The 21,126-nt window shown below is 53.5% G+C and overlaps 1 protein-coding gene across 2 annotated transcripts in view; it reads left to right on the top strand.

Moving 5' to 3' along the window:
• Positions 1-20,853, top strand: part of KCNJ12 (potassium inwardly rectifying channel subfamily J member 12) — a 33,710-nt gene extending 12,857 nt beyond the window's left edge. The window contains exons 1-3 of one of the 2 annotated variants that reach the window (XM_062631046.1): positions 4,328-4,456; positions 14,553-14,680; positions 14,891-20,853. In XM_062631046.1, coding sequence (XP_062487030.1) covers positions 15,049-16,338 — 1,290 coding nt within the window. In that variant the 5' untranslated portion in view covers positions 4,328-4,456; positions 14,553-14,680; positions 14,891-15,048 and the 3' untranslated portion in view covers positions 16,339-20,853. Of the gene's footprint in view, positions 1-4,327; positions 4,457-14,552; positions 14,681-14,890 lie in introns of those variants that run through there. The other variant, XM_062631045.1, reaches the window with a different exon arrangement.
• The last annotated feature ends 273 nt before the right edge of the window (positions 20,854-21,126 follow it).

The raw sequence follows: 21,126 nt of genomic DNA, 5'->3' as shown, positions 1-21,126 counted from the left end.
GGAAAATAAACCCGCTTTATAATGTGTCTTGGTGCAGTATCTGGATGCTTTTCATGTGTTTGACTGAGGGAAAAGCAGTGGTGGGGATGATCCCGTCGCTTCCATAGGCTGATACCTGGCAGGCACCAGCAGGGCAAGCTCTGGGCTGTTTTCCTTGCGTTACTCCAGGCTGGTTTAACTACATTGGGCTTGTTTAGGATGAATCACTCCAGCACTGCTGGCTGTGACCTGCTGGCCGCTGTGCTTGCTGAGCTTCTGCATTTCCCCTTTTACTGGTAGAAATGAGAGGTTGCTTTATTCTGCCTTTTTCTCTCCGGGATCACAGATTGCAAACAACGATTGCCTTAAACACAGTATATTTCGCAGCCTGCTGGTGCTTTTGGGGATGGGATGGCTGGGTGTCCAGCACTGGTGACACCAGGAGCCAGGCCAGTGCTGTGTTGACATGGTCCAATGGGTGCCTTAATTTAACTCCCCATGATTTAACTCTCCATAATTCAACTCTCCCGTTTCTCATCTTTATCTTTTACAATGAAGAAAAGTGGGGCGATACCAAGTGTTTTGTTCCTGCCAACGGCTCTCCTCCTAGAGAGGCAATGTCCAGGCTGGATCCTGCTCTGTTACGATGGATCCCATTTTCTCTTGTGCCCAATTCTGCAGGGTCACAAGGCCCACAAGGAGCTGTTTGCCCGTAGCTGAACCCATCTCCCTTGATTTATTGGTTTCTGTTTGCTGCTTTTCCACCTCTTTCATTTCCATTGGTGTTATTTATAGCAGGGCCAACCCTGCTCCCCTGCCTCCTCTCCCTCCTACCTCCCCGGGCTCTGCCTTGAGGAGGCAGGTGGCTTGTTCCCAGCAAAGGATAATGTCAAGGCTCTGCTCAAGGGCACAGGTATAAAACTTCCTGCAGGAAGAATTGGATGCAGAATAGCCAAACAGGGCAGATTCAGGGGAGCAACCAGGGATGCACTGAAACGATCTCCCCTGCTTGCTTCCAGCTCCATCCCATTGCTTGTGCGACCCATAAATGCTTTGCAAGGAAAATCTAAACTGCCGATCCTTCACCCTCTGGGTTGGTCTGGGACCTGATTTGGGCACTTCTTGCAATAGCAAAGTATCAGCTTTTCCCTCAGCTTCTTCCCTATGTGACTCCCATAAGAGCCCTGAGGAGTCTGGTGATACCAAGCCGCATCCCCTGGGACAGCGCAGGGTCTGGGTGCATGGTGTGGATAGGCAGGAAGGTCTCTGGGAGCCTGGAGAACAAATCCACATCTGCCTGGCTGCTGGCAGGATGCAGCAACCTTTCCCCCACATGGAAAACGTGCTTTTAGAGTAAAAAAAAACCCAAAACAACACCAGGAAAAAAAGGAGAAGTCAGGAGCTGCGATGCCATCTGTGTCTGCAGCATCGCGCAGCGGGGACATGCCGCCCGAGCAGGCTGCCGTGCACAGAGCCCCCTGAGTATCTATACAAGAGGTGGTAGGAGCCTTCCTCCTCTCGTCCTCCCCCTCGAAAGGAATGTCCTGTTTCTCTCGGGAACAACTTATCTCCTTGGCATCTCTCTCTTTGGAAGCTTTGATTTGTTTTCCAACTGTGGCTCTCCAGCCTCAGCAGCATGTCATGGATATTTCCCCCCCTCCCCTCCATGGTTCCCCTCCCGTTGATCCCAAGGGAAAAGCTGGTTGGAAAACTCCCCGGCAGCCCTGGCTGGAAAGGTTTGGGGCAGCGGGTTGCCAGTGCATTTGTTTTCCTCTATGGGGCTTCAAAAAGTGATGGGTTTTGAGTCTCAGGGGGGCAATTTCCCCAGCAGCATCCAAGTTGTGTCACCTCTCTGCTTGGCTCTGTGACGACAGTGTTGATTTGAATTCTTCCAACTCAAGACTGATTTAAATGATGGTGAAGTTGGGGGGTGGCGTGTGGGAGGAGAGCACTGAGCGCTATTCTTTTTTGGTTGTCATATGCCTCCATAAAGACTTCTGCCTTGGGGATTTGCATAGATCCGTGGTCCAGATTGTGCTACCAAACTCACCGGGGGTCTGCAAAGCTATGGCAACAGCTTCTGCGCTGGCTCCTCAGTCTGAGGGAGCTGGAAGGTTTGGGTGTATTTGCAAGTGTTATGCATTGGGCATTCCTCTTTCAGTTGCAGGCTGGAGGGCAGAGGGGAGCCCCTCCTCAGCTCCTGACCCACAGCATTTCTCTTCCTTTGCAGCCTCATAACCTGGGAGATGCTGGCTTCATCCTATCCTACCCTACCCTATCCTATCCTATTCTATCCTGTCCTGTCCTGTCCTATCCTATCCTATCCTATCCTAATCCCATCCCGTCCTACTTATCCTTGTCCCATCCTATCCTATCTTACCGCACCCTATCCCATCCTTATCCCATCCTATCCTATTCTATCCTATCTTATCGCATCCTATCCTACCTTATCCTTATCCCATCCTATCCTATTCTATCTTATCCCATCCTATCCTATTCTATCTTATCCCATCCTATCCTACCTTATCCTTATCCCATCCTATCCTATCTTATCGTATCCTACCCCATCCTTATCCTATCCTATCCTATCCTATCCTATCCTATCCTATCCTATCCTATCCTATCCTATCCTATCCTATCCTATCCTATCCTATCCTTATCCCATCCTATCCTATCCTAGCACCTGCCACTTTGCCAAGCGCTCCCTGCCTTGCACTTGAGACAACTCCAACCTGAGGTCAGGAAAAGCCCCATTGTCCATGTTTTTGTGAAGAACAGGGATTTGGGGAACAACCTCCCAGCAGGGAGGCTGCAGAATGAGCCAGTCTCCTACCAGTGAAACCACAGGAGGCAAAGGAGGGGGATCGGGCTAATATTCCAGGCGCAGGGAAAGCTTCATTCGGCAGTTGCAATCCATGAGGACACGCACATCTGTAGGGAAGCAGGCTCCCTTCCTCCGCTGCTCCCACAAGGGCTCCTTTGTTTAATTTGATCTTGCAGAGAAAATTAGGAAAGGAAAAACCCACTCCAACCCAAAGCACCGCGCTCCGGCTTTGCTCAGCTGCAGCACAAACCCACCCCGGCAGAGCCTGGGAAGCAGCAGGGATTGAAACCCAAGCCTGAGCCCGGGTATTTCCATAGGGAAGAGGAGCAGTGAGGGGCTGTGAGGCAGCCCCTGTGCCCTGCCAGCACCCTGCTGCCTGCCTGCTATGGGCTGGGAATGATGGAGCTGGCTATAGGAATAATCGGAGCTGGAGAAATCACGACATCTCACTCTGTGCTGGTCAAATCCCATTGCACAGAACAAGCATATCCATAAAAAAGGGGGATATTTGACTTCTGACAGGCTTGGAGAAGGATGGGGACGCCGGCATGGCAGCCTGGCTTGCCTGTCCGACCAAGCAGAGGGGGCAAAGCTGCATTTTGGGGTAAAAAGGGGAGATCTTTGTGACGGTTGGTGCTCTGCAAGCTGCCATTTAAACCCTGCCCTGGTGCAGCTGGATAACACGGGAGCGTTTTTGCTCTGGTTTCAGCTCACTTTCTTCGCTGCCATTAGTTTGTATTTCCAAGGGAGCCTGGGCTTGGCATCAGACACCGACATCCTTTAATTTAGCAAATGTAAAGACGGGCCCTTTTCCAACTGGAGCGATTCGAACCGTCCCGCGCCGTGTTGGGTGCTGGCTGGGTCTCGCTTCCCCCACCCTAGTACTGAGGCCACCCACACTCATCACATGGATGTGACAGCCCCGTCATCATCATCCCTGTCCTCTGGATCATCGGGAGATGCCGATGGTCCCACTGGAAAAGAGCATCGGAGTGGGCTGGATGCAGGAGGGGAGGGATGGAGCTGTGACCACCCCCTGTGACACCCACTGAAATCCCATCCCCTTTGCCCTGACCAGCCCCTTCTCCACCTCCAGGTTTGCGTATAACAGTGCGTGTCCCCCCTAAGCTGCTTAATAAGGGTTAAGAGGCTAATGGGCTTATTACCAGCAATTATAACCACAGCCCTGCAGGTGTCCCTGGGAACGGCCGGGGCCCCGTTTCCCATACAGGAGCATCCTGCTGGAATCACTGCATCCAGCCTGGGGTGCAGTGAGCTTGTCGGTGCTCAGCTGGTTCCCAGAGCCAAATTGGTGGCTGTTTTCAGGGTGGTTTTACACCCTGTTACAACGATCCGGGCCGTGGTTTGGGTAAAGGAGTGGAAAAGGGGGGTGGTTTCCCTATGGATACCTTCCCTCTCCCGCCCTGGTCCCTCTCACTGTGGCTCTGCAGCATCCCTGGGCGGTCTCCTGGAGACGGCCGCGGCAGGTTGCCACAGCGACAGAGCCTTCGCTCAGCATCCCTCCGACTCCACAGCCCTGGCCGAAGTTGGGAGACAGAAACGTACCCCAGGGAGGGGACATCACCCCCCCGCCAAGCAGCACGAGCAGGGATGGGGAAACTGAGGCACAGCTGGTAGAGATGGAGCTGTGAGGTGATGGAGAAGGTTTTGGAAGCTGCCTGTGGGTGCAATGGGGCAGAAAGGGGTGGAAATGGGGCTGGTGGAGAGCAGAGGGTACCTGCAGTCACTAAAGTGTGTGTGTGTGGGGGGGATAGGTGCTGATGCAGCATCTCCACACGCATCCTCCCAGCAGCAGCGGTCGATAGTCACCATGGCAATGTCAGCCGTGCTCAGGCTGTCATCGGCTGTGACACCCAGCGCGTGTCGGGATGGGCTGGAGGAGTGTGTGCCAAAACCATGGGGTCCCCTACACAGGGTGAGGGGATTCAGCACCAAACCATCAGGGCCCCTTGGGGATGGGGTCCTATGGGGACATGTGGTGGCACAGGCTGGTCCCTGGCTCTGCCATAGTGAGGGAGAGGAGGGTGAAGCCCTTTGGGGTGACACTGGCAGTGGTGCCCCTCACCCCAAACCTATAATTACAGATGGTTTCCATGGAGGACAAGGAGAGGGGATGTAGATTTGGCATTGGGAAAGTTCTTTCTGCTCCCTTATTGGTTTATAAATACCTCAAACTCTGGCCAGGCCAAGAGGAAGGCAGTGATGTGGGCATCCAACTGCTGTGCCTCAGTTTCCCCCTCTCTATGGACTAAAGCATTCCTCCTGCTGTGCTAAGGAGAGGACTTCTGGCTGCTGGTGAGACCAGCAAATGTGTTTCACCTCCAGCAGAACAGGAGGGTGATTTTTCTTCCTACCCTGCAAAAAAAGCTTGAAGGTGATTTTTGGGTCACGGGCATCATTAATGGCGTGTTCAAAAAGCCAAGGTGCTGCCTGAGGGCACTTGGAGCTTTGCTGCTTTGTCTGGTGTCACAACCCTCAGGTTTGAGCTTGTTGCATCCTTCTGCCTGGTCCTTCACGTCCTAAAAACCAGTGGGTCAGGCTTGGGGTGCTTTTAGCTGCAGGGTACTGGTGGTGGGTGCTCTCCCCATTGCCCCTACTCTGCTCATCACCATCACATCCCTCCCAACCCCACCACCGCTCAGGGCACAGTGGGATGCTGGTGAATCCAGAGCATCACTGAGGACCACTGCAGGAGCTATGGGGTCAGAGGGGGCTGGATCAGTCCCCCCCCACTCACGTGCACTCACATTTACACCGCTTGCAAACTTTCCTCCCTGCAGGGATGTCGGAGGGCGGCCGGGGCCGTGTCGATAGCAGCGTGCACAGCGCACACAACCAAGGGCAGCCGGGGCAGGGTTGTGTAACTGCGTGTGGCTCTTCACCGGGGGCATGTCACCGTGTCCCACTGTCCCCAGTGCTGCCGGTCCTGGGTGCTGCACCAGCCACAGGGCACCTTTGCTCCGTGCCTGCCCATCGCAGGGATGCTGAGTGATGTCTGGGTTTATACCTCCAAGGGTTGCTGATGGGCAGAAGCAAGAGGCTGCTTTTGCACCCCAGAATCTCCTCTTGAGAGCATTTTGGGTTTGCTAGCTGGAGGAATGGTGCCCTGCTCCTTGTCAACCTGTGTGTGTTCATATAGAGGTTCCCGGGCTCACCAAAGCTTTGCATTCACCTTATTTATTGTAGGGTTGTCCTGGAACACACATAGGGGTTGGTTTTATAGGGCTAGCATAAAGTAAAAGGGATTCCTGGCTTCTATTTCATTGTGATCTACCCCTGTGATCCTGCAGCGTGTGCCTGAGTGAGCCACCCATCAGTGACCGGGCTGTGCAAGGGAGCAAAGGAGGGGACACAACTGCATGTGTGCTGGACATTGCTGGGTTGAAAATGACCTTTTCAGCGCCCAAGTCTCTGCCCATAGGGTCTGCATCTACCAGGTCCCTTAACAAAGTGATGCACAACAGAGGTAATGAGAAGGGAGTTATTAATGAGCATCCACATCTGCCCAGTGGGTACCTTTGTGCATCCCCATTTGAGCAGCGCTTCCCAAGTGACGTAGGTGCCCTGGGTGATGGTGTTGGGGTGGCCCCCAGGACCTCATCCCCAGCTTATGGGGTACCAGCCCTTGTGGATGCTGATGTTGGGCAGAGATTTGGCTCCTTCCTGCTGGGCCAGGCTGGGTGTCCATGGGCAGGGAATGAGGGAGAGGGAGGATTAACTGAGTGGCTGATCCCTGATGGTGATAGGGGCCGGGAGCAGTGTCCCACCCCAGCGTTACGCAATGCTTGTGCTAAATCTTCCTTGCAGCAGATAAAGATGGTCCCCAAAATACCCTGCAGATGCTTGATTTGGGGTCATGTCTGCAGCCTGGGGGTGTCCAGCTCCCCAGTAACATTGGGGTAGAGCAGAAAGGCAGAAACCTGGGGCCAGAAAGTTGGTACCCCCCTCCCATGAAGGAGATGCCCCCTCAAGAGGCTCAGCTTGAGGCATGGGAGTGTTAACGGGAGTCCATGCAGGATGTAAAAGATACTGGGACTCTTGAGCTGGTTGTGGGCAGAGCCATGAGCTGGAGCCATGAGCAGAGCAGTGTAAAGGCCTCCTTTGTCCTGAAGATGCTGAGTGGCATCATGTGCGTGTCAGGAGGGTTTGTGCCTCCCAGATGAAAAGGATGGGGATTTTAGTTCATCCCTTGGGAAACACATGAAGATGGGGTTTGGGTCATGGCCATCATGAAGTTGCAAGACCAAAGAATCGAGGTCTTGCCCTGCACCCCTGGCAGCCTGGCCCTGCTGTCTGACCCGATAGGTTTGAATGTGTTGCAACCCTCTGGCTGCTCCTTTGCATCCCAAAAATCTCTGTAACCCTCCTTGAGCTGCTTCTATTCCAGTCCCCTGAGACCACTGAGGCATCCTGGGCTTCCTACTCGTTCTTCCTTGCCATGACTGCAATTTCACTCCTTACCCCTTAGAAATAGCATCAAAGGTGGGTGTCCCTCTGGCTGGTGATGGGTCCCCATGGCTGCAGCCAGCTCCTGTACATGTAGGGAAGAAGAGAGGCTGTAACGTGAGCTGGGGAGCCATCAGGCAGGACAGCAGCGTGCTGCTGGGCAAAGTCCCTGATGTTCCTTTATGGGAAGGAAGGAAGTGGTATCAGGCTTGGCATCTCCTGCTCTTCCTGCCATCATTGGGTAAGTAGAGCCAGGAGGGTGGCTCTGCCCAAGCATGGCTTGGCCTTTCCTCCCCATCTCCTTCTTCCTTTGCTTACAAGCCAAGTTTAGGGCTCTGCTGACACCTCAACGATGCTGAAGGTTGCTGAAGGGTGGAAATGGCAACTTTACCCCAGGAGAAATTGCCTGGGATAGCAGGATGCGGGTTGTATTCCTCATCAATCAATAGAGCTTAGGTTAGGTATGAGGCAGAAGTCCTTTACTAAGGAAGTTGTGAGCGCTCCATCCCTGGCAGTGTTCAAGGCCAGGCTGGACAAAGCCTCGTGCAACATGGTTTAGTGTGAGGTGTCCCTGCCTATGGCAGGGGGTTGGAACTGGATGAGCTTTAAGGTCCCTTCCAACCCAAACCATTCCTTGATTCTAATGCTTGGATGGAGCAGGAATAGCAGTGGGTTTAAAGCCCAACAAAGAGCGGAGGATGCAGATGAGTGGTCGATAGCTCAGCCTTGCCTACATCCCATCTCTTGCGGGAACATGGGATCCGTGCATCCATCCCGAGCTGGTTCTTGTGCTCACCCTGCTCCTTTCCATGCTGACTCCCAGCCGGTGCCGTAGCACTCACGGCTCCATGGGCTCCGGCTGTCATCCCAATCGCTCCCAACCTGCCGCGTGTCGCGCCTTCAGGATAAACATTTCCTGGGCGCAGGCGCTGCCCACACACGCGATGTTCCAGACGCGGCTCCTGGAGTAAAGGGGGGGGGGGGTGTGTGTGTGATGGGCGAGCGCCGAGGAACACGGGAAAACCACCGGTGGGATTTGGGACAAGGACCTCAATGGGAGCTGGGAAGGATTAGTCCTGCGGCAGGACTGAATGGAGCCCAGATCCGTCGCTATCTGCCTCTAACCCTAAGGTTTAAGCAGGAATTGCTCCATGAATTCATGCTGTGGAGCTCTGCCCTGGTGCTGCCTGCAGCATGGGAGCCCCTCGGTGCTTCATCCCTCGCCTCATCTCCATCTGCTTGGTGATCAAATCCCCTTGGAGACATTTGCCTTTCCTATCCCGTTTTTCCCTTTCTTCCCATGGTGTTTTTAGCAGCGGGGTGATCCCCTCTTGTTCAGGGCCTTCCCCCCCTGAGTCTTTTGGCGTGTGCTGGATGGGAACCTTCCATTCCCAATGGAAACCTGCATCCCTGCTGAGGCCCCATCAATGGCGCAAGCAGGGCGCAGGGCAGGCAGGAGCGTGACCGGGTGATTTCAGCTCTACCATCATCTGCTGCAGCCCCATCGCTGGCATTTGTCCTTGGGAGACACTGGGGTTGGAGCCCAGCACGTATCCAGATATGGGAATATGCAGGAGGGAGCAGGGCCATGTGATGGAGGAGAGTGCACGGAGACACCCCAAGGTCACCCATCCACAAACACCCTCCGGCCCATGCGGTCCAGGGATGCGGCTTTTGGGGAGGGAAGCTCCCAGGGAAGGGGACTTGCTTCAGTTCAAAGCCCCAGACACCTCCCATCCAGGGGTGCTCATCTTCATCCCCCAAGCACCCCACTGACCCATTGCCAGCTCCCTTCAGCACCATCCAGCACCACTGGTAGCCCTACTGCAGAGCCTTAATTCCATGGCTGTTGGGAGCAGATCCCTAACATCCCATGGGACAAATCCTGTGGGGAGCTGGGTCCGGAGCATCAGCAGGCTGGGAAGCATCCCCTCCCCCTCTGTAAATCCCTTCCCCAGCGCAGGACAGGAGGTTACGGGACGCGAGCAGAGGTTGGATTTAAGGAGATTACAATTTCTCCCCCGGGATAATCTAGAAACTCAATTAAAACTCTCTGGCTTTGCCCTGGGCTACAGCAGGGCCAGGGGCACCCTGCGCCCTGCAGCCATGGCCGGGGAGCCATGGGGAGACCCCCCCGGGCATACACCAGGTAAGGGCTGACCTCTTCCTCCCAGTATCCCCCTGCCCAAAGGGGTGCCTGAGGCTCTGCTCCCCTTCCCAGGGTGATCTGTGGGGCATTAACATCCATTCTCTGAACTGGGGCAGCCAGGACTGGTTGTGGGGATGGGGCTGTGGGGATGCAGTTGTGGGGATGCAGTTGTGGGGATGCGGTTGCGGGGATGGGGTTGTGGGTACCACAAAGGTTTGGGCAGGGGTCTTGCAGGGATAGGGCAGTCTGGATGCATCCCTTGGGGTTTAGGGGCATCCTTTGGCAGCACCCAATGTGGATTGACCCTGCCAAGGCCTTCCTCCCCCTCCATACCCCTTTGCCCTCCTCCTTATTCCCAGCCATGTCCAGCTGTATGGATGTGAGCACACCCTGTTTCTGAGGGAAGCAAGATGGGATTTCAGGGCTGGATGTGGGTCCTGTGGTGTTTCCTGACACCTTTGACACTGTGCTGAGGGGAGGACATCACAGGAGTGGTGGTGGGGTCCTAACTGTGAAGCCTTGGTGTTGGAGCCCAGATGGGTGCTGGGGCTGGAACAGACACAGAGGCATCTGGACCGGGATGCTCCATCCCTTGTTGTGCCATGGTATTTGGGGACCAACCGTGTGCTCAATGCAGCCCCTGTAGGGATCTTTCCCAGGATCCCCACTGATCCAGGGCACATATAGCAGTTTTATGGCGCTTAAGCACAAGCCCATCACCCTGCAGAGGCCACCTGGCCCCGGTGGTGCTGAGCACCGCACGTGGACCCTTTTCTCCTCCCATGCGGCAGCATCCGCACGTGGCTCAGGGGGATGGGGATGAGCCAGCACCTCTCCAGGTACCCCATTCCCTCCATATTCCCCACCAAGGGCCTTCCTTGTCCTTTGTGCATCAGTTTCCCTCCTGCGTGCACCATCAAGGCTTGCAGACAGCGATGTCTCGGCTGCTCGCTGGCACTAAGGGGGTGCATGGGGTTCCATGGGGGGGGGATGCATGCCTGCGGCTGTTTTCTGTCCATGTCCTTGCCAAAACAGAGCAGTTTTCTCCCATTCTTAGGAACAATAACCCCGGCAGCAGAAGGAAACTGGAGGGCCATTTATAAGGGCCTGGCCCCCCCTCCATGTCAACCCTTAATTTATTGGAAGTACCCAAAAGCAGGGCTTTGGAGGACCAAGTTATTAAGGCAGCAGCCTCCCCTCCGCAGCTCCACTGACCCCCATTGTGTGGGTGCTCAGTGCTGGGTCACTTCATCAGGACGGGGTGAGCAGGAGGGGTTTGAGCACCCTGGTGTGGCCACGGCAGAGCTCCCTCCTCGGTGCTGACATTGCTGTCCCGCTGCTGGGGCATGAAGGGCATTGCTGCAGGAGATAGCAGCATTATCTCCCAGCGCAGGGCAGGCAGCAGCGCCGAGAGTGACCTCCTTGCACCATCCCCTCTTCTATGGTCACCTCCATCCGCAGCCTCAGCTCCTCCGAGTCTCCATATGGGTTCATCCCACTTGAACTCAGCTCATTCCCCTTCCATTCACAGGGAGAAAATCCACACCGAGGGGTTGCAGGAGGGGGAGCAGCATCCCTGATGGCCCTAAAACACATCCCCTTCCAGTGGTTACGGTGGAAAGGTGTGATGCTAAATCTCACCGACACATTCAATGGGCTCTAACTAGTGACTTCCCCGGCACTGCGCACGTGTCCTTGGCTCACAGGCTGCTCAGAAGCTTGGTGTTAACATTTAACTCCCTTTTAAAATAGAATGAAAATAAGATTAGGCATCCAGCTTGCTGGAAACACTTGGGTTCTCTGCGGGAATTCGCTTCGTGGTGGGATTTTGGTGGCTGCAGTTTAGTGGCAGGAGTCATTGCCTCTAATGTCAGCTCATTAGCTGGGGTAGTCCATGGCGCTATGGGCTGTTCCTTCCCGCTACTGATATTATGGGCTTGTTTTGTTTCCTACGTGTTAACACTATTAGTGCTGCACAAGAGCAGCAGGGGATGGTCCTGGACCTGCTCAACACCCAGCATGGGTTTGTCAGCACTGACAATAGGATTAAGGGGGAAGAGGTTATTAGGGAAAGCTTTGAGTTTGCTCCCAGGGGGTGGAATTGTGATGCTCAGGGGTGTGAAACACACAGAGAGGAGGCAGGGACAGGGGGATGTCACCTCTTATAACACCTCCATCAGTTGGGAGATGCCAGGGTGATGCTGGAGGGTGACCCAAGGACGCACAGGGTCCCTATAGGGCCGTGGTTCCTCACTGGTACCCACGGCACAGCCCATCCGGCCGCGGGTTTCCATGAGCTGTATCCCAGCCCGAGCCTCCCGCGGCGGCAGCGTGGGGCTCGAGCCTTCCCATTGGAACCACAGCAGAAACTCAGCTTTCAGCAAACTCGGAGAGAGTTTTTCCAAACAAAACGGGGCTAAATAAAGCAGGAGCCGCAGGCGGCTGCTCCGGCAGAGCCACTCTGAGCGCCTTTATTTAGCTGCTGTCTCCCCATGCTGCTGCTGCTGCCGGCTTCCAGGGGAGACTCAGCCCCAGTGGATGCGGGGTCCCGTGTGGGACCTGGAGCTGCTCCATCCCTGAAGCAGTGTCAGCCCCTCGGGTCTGTCCTGGCATCCTCCTGCAGCAAAGGGTTCCCTGATGCTGGGGTGCTCGGATGGGGTGGAAGGAAGGAAGGAAGGAAGGAAGGAAGGAAGGAAGGAAGGAAGGAAGGGAGGAAGGGAGGAAGGGAGGAAAGAGAGGAAGAGAGAAAGAGAAAAAAAGAGAAAAAAAGAGAAAGGGAAAAGGAAAAAAGAAAGTAAAAAGGAAAACTGAAGGGGAAAGGGAAAATAATGGAAATGGAAAGGGAAAGGGGAAGGGAAAGGGAAAGGGGAAGGGAAAGGGAAAGGGGAAGGGAAAGGGAAAGAGGGAAAGGGAAAGGGAAAGGGAAAGGGAAAGGGAGAGAAAAAGAAAAAGGGAAAGGGAAAGGAGAAGGGAAAGGGAGAGAAAAAAGGGAAGGGAAAGGGAAAGGGAGAGAAAAAAAGAAAGGGAAAGGGAAAGGGAACGGGAAAGGGAAAGGGAAAGGGAAAGGGGAAGGGAAAGGGGAAGTGGAACAGAAATGGAAAGGGAGAGAAAAAGGGAAGCAGAAAGGGAAAAGCAGAGAAAAAGAGAAAGGGAAAGGGAAAGGGGAAGGGGAAGGGAAAGGGAAAAGGAAAGGGAAAGGGAAAGAGAAAGTACTAGGGAAGAGGAGAAAGAAAGAAGAAGGGAAGAAAAAAAGAAAACAAAAAGAAACAAGAGAAAAAGAAGAAAAAAAAACAGAAAAAATAAATAAAAATAAAAATAAAAGAGCAGGAAGAAGGAAGAATGAAGGGAAGACAGGAGGGATGGAAGGAGGGAAGGGGGAAAGGGGGAAGACAGAGGGGAGCGGTGACAGTGAGTGGGGAGCCCGGGGGTCCCTGGGGCTGTCCCCCAGGTGAAGGCAGCGCTGCTGCCTCTGCAGTGCCCTGCACGTCTGCCTGCCAGCACAGTTAATCCAGCCCCAGCTAATCCTGCGCAGGTCACCGGGCGCTCTCTGCAGTTCGCTCCCTTCTCCGATGTACCAGGACTTCATTAAAAGGACATCCAGAGGGGTGATGGAGAAACAGCCTCTTCTGGCTCCCCACGCTCCGCTCTCATTGACAAAGGAGAAGGGAGATAAATGAATGGAGCTGGTGCGGTCAGGAGGGATACTGGGGATGGGTGAGCAGCAAGGATTTGGCAGTGTGAGCCTGCAGCCATCCTGACACATCAGCTCTGCACAGCCACTTCGGTCCCATTTGACTTCCAAGTTGGAAATATTCAAAGTTAATATTAGTGTTCATGCCTATTTTGCTGTTCCGAACGTCTGGAAGGAGGGAGAGGCTCTCACGTCGGTGTGAGCAATCCCTTGGTCTGCTGACACACCATAAATGACAGTGGCGCTTGGGGATAAAACAAGGTTGTGCTGGAGGAAAGATGCTGTTTGGTGTATCAGGACCTGGGAGGTTTGGGTAGGCTGTCAGTGCTCTGCTTGTGGTGCTGGGATTCCCAAATCCCAGGCTGGATTTGGGGAGATCTTCAGTAAGAAGGCAACCCAGGGTATCATTGCTAGTCAGGCTGATGCAGCCCCAGGCAGGCTGTGCCTGGCAATGCTCCCTGGTGCCGGCCACCATGTAATGGTGTAATGGAAAGGGTGTTCTTGTCCCAGCATAGCTCCAAGCACTCGAGCTGATAGCAGGAATCGACTGCATCGATCCGATGCCAGTGGATCCGACATAGCGTGTACAGCCCGGCGGGATCAACTGTGCCCCCAGGCGTGAGCCAGGCTGGGGAATGGGGTGTTACATGGGGCTCTGCGTCCATTCCCCACCACACTGCTCCTCCATGCAGGTCTCATTGCCAGCAAGGTGGTTCCGTTGTTAGTGACACATCCCATGTCCCTAAATAACAGGATGAGCTGCAGCAGGGGTGGGTTTGGGGAGCGTTCCTGCCGTGCCACCTCTATAGGGTGCTTTATGTGCCATGTGGCTTCTACAATGCTGTTCACTGCCTGATGCAGCTACACACGCCATTGCAGAGGGGATGGGGTCCCCTCTGCCAGGGTGCCACTGGGTTCCCCCACCGTCCCAGCTTGGGCCTCCTCTCCTATATCCATGCCACGTCTTTCCCAGGCAAAGCCATGTGTAGGTCCTTGACCCTGCAGCTGAGCCCTCTAAAAAGGATCAAAACAGCTCCCCATTCCCCAGTGGCAGTTGTCCCTTCATCGGTTTTGGCCAACAAAACCCATCTGTGACCGTAGATGGCTCCGTGTCCCAATGGATGCGTTGGGAAAGTTGCTCCTCTGCCCCAAGTGAGTGCCTTCCCGGGGCCTTCTCCAACCGGCTGCACGTTGACCGTGTCCTCTCCCATCCCGGGGCTGGGAGATGGAGGTTAAATCCACATCTCCCTGAGCTTTCCCTTGACCCCAGAAGAGCTGGTGCTCAGGAGGTCGGGCAGCCGCTGCTGCAATGTGCTGGGCAGCGGTCCATCTGGCACGGGCAATGTGAACTGATGGAGCTGCTTTCAGGAGTACCTTTATTGATATCTCTAAGGAGATATCTGCTGAGGAGAACATCTTGGCCTCTCCGCTTTCCTCTCCAGCAGCCTGACCCTGCTCTGACAGCGGAGTTCATGAGAAAAGCGAAGGGGAAGAGATTCCAGTGCTACCCAAGGCTTTTCATCCACTGCTGTCGTTGAGGCTCCCACAAATGGTCCATCTCCCCAGCAAGGTTTGCTCACTCGCTCTGTAGTATGAAAGGATGAACTCTAAGACCTTCTTCTTCCTCTTATGCCTAGGCATAAGAAGGAGAGTTAGCTCATTGGGGGGGGTGTCTTCATTCAACATGCAGCCACCCACCCTGTCAGACCCATGGCCAAACAGCCCTTTGGGTACCTTTGGCATGAGAAGTAAGAAACGTGTCCTTGTTTTCTCCTTGCAGAGCCTCTCACGGGATCAGCGTGCTGACGTGGCAGCCAAGACGTGGAAGCTTGGGACTCCTCTTCCACCGCAACAGAACTTGGGGGGTGGGCAGGGGTGGGCCAGGGGGACGCTGGGTGTCACAGGACCCTTCACCTTCACTGTGGGCTTGGCTCAGGGATGACTGCCGGCAGAGTCAACCCTTACAGCATCGTGTCCTCCGAGGAAGACGGGCTGAGGTTGACAACCATGCCAGGCATCAACGGCTTTGGCAATGGGAAAATCCACACCAGGAGGAAATGCAGGAACAGGTTTGTAAAGAAGAACGGCCAGTGCAACGTGGAGTTCACCAACATGGACGACAAGCCGCAGAGGTACATTGCGGACATGTTTACCACGTGCGTTGACATCCGCTGGAGGTATATGCTCTTGCTCTTTTCCTTGGCGTTTCTAGTGTCCTGGTTGTTGTTTGGGCTGATTTTCTGGCTCATTGCACTCATTCACGGAGACCTGGAAAACCCAGTTGGAGATGATACCTTCAAGCCTTGCGTTCTGCAGGTCAATGGCTTTGTGGCTGCTTTTCTGTTCTCCATCGAGACCCAAACGACTATTGGTTATGGCTTCCGCTGCGTGACGGAGGAGTGCCCGCTCGCCGTCTTCATGGTGGTGGTTCAGTCCATCGTGGGGTGTATAATTGACTCTTTCATGATTGGTGCAATAATGGCAAAGATGGCCAGGCCCAAAAAACGGGCCCAGACTTTGCTTTTCAGCCATAACGCGGTAGTGGCAATGAGAGATGGAAAACTCTGCCTCATGTGGAGAGTTGGGAACCTCCGGAAAAGCCACATAGTAGAAGCCCACGTACGAGCTCAGCTAATTAAGCCCAGGATCACAGAAGAAGGGGAGTACATACCCCTTGACCAAATAGACATCGACGTGGGGTTTGATAAAGGCTTGGACCGTATCTTCTTGGTGTCTCCCATCACCATTCTCCACGAGATCAACGAAGACAGCCCCTTGTTCGGGATCAGCCGCCAGGACTTGGAGACGGACGACTTTGAGATCGTGGTCATTCTGGAAGGCATGGTGGAAGCCACCGCTATGACAACGCAAGCTCGGAGCTCCTACCTGGCCAGTGAGATCCTCTGGGGCCACCGCTTCGAGCCAGTCTTGTTCGAGGAGAAAAACCAGTACAAAGTAGACTATTCCCACTTCCACAAAACCTACGAGGTCCCGTCCACCCCCCGCTGCAGCGCCAAGGACTTGGTGGAGAACAAATTCCTGCTGTCCAGCACCAACTCCTTCTGCTACGAGAACGAGCTGGCCTTCATGAGCCGCGACGAGGAAGAGGAAGACGATGACAGCCGGGGTTTGGAGGAACTGAGCCCAGACAACAGGCACGAGTTCGACAGGCTGCAAGCCACAATAGCATTGGATCAGCGGTCATACAGGAGGGAGTCGGAAATATGACTCTTGGTCCTTCCATTGACTTTTCCGAGGGTATTTTTTTTCCTCCTCTAATCTCTTCCCCTAAAACCCGCTCCAATTATGCAGAACAATGCAAGTGCCATAGGAATGCTTGAGAAATTAGTATCGTTCATAGTGTTCAGTTTCATCGCAATAACCACTGAGCGGTCTGCAGGAGGGGACGGCGGCAGGGCCACGGCGCGGCTCCCGCGCCCGGTGCCCGCGGTGGGGCCGGTGGCTCTGGGGGGATAGATGGATAGATGATGGATGGGTGGATAGATGATGGATGGAGAGTTGGGTGGATGGAGAGATTGATGGATGATGGATGGATGGATGGATGGATGGATGGATGGATGGATGGCGAAGGTCAGTGGGGTGCGGGAAGGCGCTCGCCCCATGTGCCCCCATGGGGCTTTGCTCTCCTTGCAGGGAAAGCGTTTTCTTGGACCCGAGATCCAAAAAGAGGAATTATCAGGAAACAAATCTTTCTCTTTTACTTTTTTTTTTCCTTTCATTTTTAACTGAGCAGCAACAACAGCAACAAAATTGCTCCTTCCAACAGGCGGTCGGGTTCAGTTGCACAAGAACAACACTTGAAATACCATGCAACATTAACGTACTGCTTTTTAATTTGGGGAATAAAAGGGAGGGGAGTGAGAGGTGAGAGAGTTTTTAATTTTTTCACTGAAACTCTTTGGGAGACTGTTTACCAAAATAATAATAATAATAATAATAATAACAATAATAATAATAATATTAAATCTGAACAAAGTCATCCGGTATTTTATACAAATGAACTAGGGAATGAATAAGCCACCAGGGTCCTTTGAGGGGGTGACTTGCTGGGCAAGATTTAAGAGCTAGAAGTCAAGACTGCATCCAATTTTGGGGTGGTTTGTTTGCCACTGGCAATGGCTTCATAGGTAGAAAACAGACGTAAGTGACTGGAGGTCTGTGGAAGCAAAAGCAAGTGGCATAATGACTGGCAAAGGGAAGTTCAAACCAGAGAGAGAGAAGCATTGCAAACACAGCGATGAGCCAGTTTCAGGAAATGCTGATCTTCAGGGTGGAAATGGGGCGTGCGGCATCAGCTGCTGAAGCGTTGGGTCTCCCCCAGCATCTCCGATGGGGAATTCATGAGTTTCGCCGTAACTGGGACAAAACAGTGAAAAGCACAAAAAGGAGAGTGGAAAGCTCTCAAGATTGGGTATCCCCCGCCCCCCTTTTCCAACCAATTTGGTATTTTCGCCTTTGAAAAACTCATTTCAAACGTGGAAACCAATGTGACAGTCATCTTGGTGGGTTGCACTTCTTCTAGCACAGGAGCTGTCCCTGTGCCAGGCTGGGATTTAAGAATTCCCCATTCACCGGAGAGTCCTGCTTCAGAGGCAGATGCTTTCCCTAAACCAACTGAGGCCAGACAAAAGCAACCACCCTGTCTAGCACTTCAACCCGTCCCTGCGTCCCAGCCTTGAGGTGGATTGTGCCTTAGAGATGCAAACTCATCCCACACCAAGCCCTCCTCTGCGGTATCCTGCTTCCCTGCTTGCATCCCTCCCCGGGGTGATGCCCCCTTTGCTCTGCCTCTGTGGCAGTGTCCTCATCCCACTGTCTGCTGTGGTTTAGGCTGGCCTTGGTGGCACGCTGGTTTAGCTTTTGCTAAGGCAAAGCAACCCCATGCATGGGAAGCCTTGGCTCCTGCCCTGTTCCCTGCCTTTGCAAGAGGGAAGGAGCTGGAACAGGCAGGTTGCGTTCCCTCCATCCAGGCTGTGCTGCTCATTGGTGCTCTGGGAGCCAAAATCTGGCTCCCTGCTCCCTGTGGCTGTGGGAAAGGCTTTGGTATCCACAGGCATCCCACACCCAACCCTGGGTGTGGAGCCCGATAGCACCCATCCTTAGGGATAAGGCGTTGAGAGCCGGGTCCCTGTCAGTGTGACAGGTTCCCGGTGCTTCTCTCCCCAAGGCCCACATCAGGAAAGCCGTGTCCTGGCATTACATCTTGCTGTGGCATGTCCAAACCTCGGTGGCAAAGGCAAGATTTGTCCTGTGTCCTCATCCCCATCTTGTAAAGGGCTCTGGGGAGCAGCTTCCCCAGTGCCCCCCACTTCCCTGTGTCCCCAAGCATCGCATCTCACCATTCGGCTGCGGGAAAGGGACCGGGATATCATCCCTGCAGTTCCTAACAGCATCCATCACCACCACCACCCCACACTGCCCACCATGGGGCTGCCCTAAAAGCCAGCCACTGGGAGAAAACATCCCCGGGGCTAGCACTGGGAGCCCCAAAAGCAGGGACACACAGGGATACGCCATTGAGCTCTGGCCACAACATACATGTTTCTAAGGCAGGGAACGCGGATGCCATCCCATCACCGATCCCTTTGCTCCTGGGGGGCATGGTTTTCCCACCTGCTTTTTGCACCATAGCATCCAGGGGGTGGGAACGATGGAAAAGGGGGGGCAGAGAGACTGTGTGTGCTCACTACCTATTTATTTTTTTAAGAAGATGCTTTTAAGTGGTTTAGGTTCTTTTGAATAAATACTTATTATTATACAAACAAAAGGTGCACATCTTGCTGCTGTAGGGTTCTCAGAGGGTTCCTTTCTTTATAAATATATATATATATCTCACAGTAAATATTTGTATAAAACAACAGAAGGAAAAAATAGAGATGTCTTTAAGTAAATTATTGCTTTTAAAGAAACTTCTATGACTGTACAGTGTTACCTGGGAGAATAGAATAATATATACAGATGTATTTTTAAACTGCTGCGTAGGAAGATGTGAACCAGGCCGGGAAGTGCCCATGGATGGGGGGTTCGGACCCTTCCCGGCCCCTGTTCACATACCCCCTTTCCCATTCCCCACTAGTGAGGATCTAGCTCTGGCGAGTTGTCATATATATACTGTATAGTCCTCGTCCTGGCCATGGACCACGCTGGTACATAGTGTATAAACCTTATTTTTGCCTACCTGTGAGTGCTCTGAGCTATTGGTCTTCTTTCTCACCATCAGGGAGCATTGGGGCAGCTGCCCAGGGAGGGTTGGAATCACATGGGTTGTTAAAGAATGAAGGAGGGGAGTGGAAAAAGGCCCCCAGGTGGTGTTTGTTTGGCACTTGGGTTCCAATGAGGGGTTGGAAAGGCACAGGGATGCTCGCGGGGTGTGGGGTTTAGTGTTGGTCACCCAAGGGATGGAGCGGGATCCCGGTGGGAAGGGGATTAGAGGAAAGCAGGGGGACATGCTCCCCTTGAACCAGCCATCAGCCATGTCCTCCAAGCCGAGGCCGCTGCATCCATGGAGTTAACTCCAGCGTTACACTTGATCCTTGGAGGATGGCAGGAGGCCGAGAAAGGCAAGAGCCGCTAATCCTCTTGGCCAGCATCCCATAGGGATTGCCCTCGGCTGGGGCTTGGAGCAGCCTCCAGCACCAGCCATGGGGACCAGGAGCTGGACCCGCTGCTGCTCCCGCTTGGCTTCACCCCCCCGAAATACACCAGTGAGAGCAGAAAGCAGCCGCATCCCTGTGCCCCAAACCCCCTGGATCGGAAGAGCATCCTCTGCCCATGGGAGACCCGGGCAGAAGATCCCCAGGGCTGGAAGCCGTTGGGATGAGCCTTAGCTTCTCATAACGGAATTTAGTGCACTTAGTCTTCTTTTAGGGCTGGGACAATCACTTAGTGCTTAACCTTTTGCGATTCGGTGCCTGCTTGACCTTCAAACCTTTTGTAGGAGATGAATCCAGAGCCACCTTTTCTATCTTTAATAAGGCAGAACAAATACGGTTATTTTTAAACCCTCCTGCTCTTTCCTTTCCTCTCGTGCTGACAACCAAAAGAATCCCCAGTGTGTTTCCCCTCCATCTTCCGTTTCTTTCACACTGAAATGAGTGTATGGCAGCCGGGTTTGGCATTCCAGCTGGATCCTGCTCTCTTAACCACCCCCCCCCCCCCCAAATTCAGGAATGCTGCCACGGTGGGGTTGGCACAGGGCAGGATCTGGCTGTGTTATGAGCAGGGAGGGGACATGAGGACAGTGCCCAACCTGATGCCACCCATCGCTGAGCACATCTGTGCTGCTGCCCGCTCCTGGGGCTCCATCATCCCCCCCAAAACACCCTGGTGCTCCCACAGGCTTGATCCCACAGGGTTTGGGGACCGAGACCCAGCGCCAGTTCACACGGGCAGGTTGGCAACTGGGAGCACTGGTTTCCCAGGGGTAAAAGGGCGAGTCGCTGGGGCGACGGTGACGCGCAGCCATAGATGAGCTGATGGATGCAATGAAGTATCTGTACCTTTTCCACCTCTGGTGTTTCTCTGTCTCATTGCACATATATTTGAGATATATGTGTCAATGTATATATATATTTGTAAAATGTATTTCAGATGACAAAACTGGCCAATTTTATGTTATTTTAAATATATTATATATATTATATATAAGAGTCTCCAAAAGATATAAATAGACTAGAGAAAATAATATAAATATGTAATAAATGTATTTTGATCTATTTAAAATCCCTCGCGTCATGCTGTATATTTTAAAGATCACAGGGAAGTGTCTGCCTGGAGCAAACTTCAGACGTGGTTTCAAGCCTCTCAGTTGTCCCACATATAATATATATATATGTGCAGAAAACTTGGTGCAAGACTTGGGGGCCAGCGGGACAACCAGAGATGCTTTAGGAGCCTTTTAGGTCCATCCTGCTGCCTCTAGGTAGGAGCAGGAGCCCCACATCCATGTGTTCCCTGTTATCCTGCAGGTGAGGATAGCTTTATCTCTCTGCTGAA

The sequence above is a fragment of the Pezoporus occidentalis genome, unplaced genomic scaffold (assembly GCF_034315485.1).
Source record: "Pezoporus occidentalis ecotype Australia unplaced genomic scaffold, CSIRO_AGI_Poc_V1 ctg365, whole genome shotgun sequence".
NCBI classification, from domain to species: domain Eukaryota; kingdom Metazoa; phylum Chordata; class Aves; order Psittaciformes; family Psittacidae; genus Pezoporus; species Pezoporus occidentalis.
Note: the sequence above shows the minus strand (reverse complement) of the source record. Positions and strands in the feature narration are given on the sequence as shown.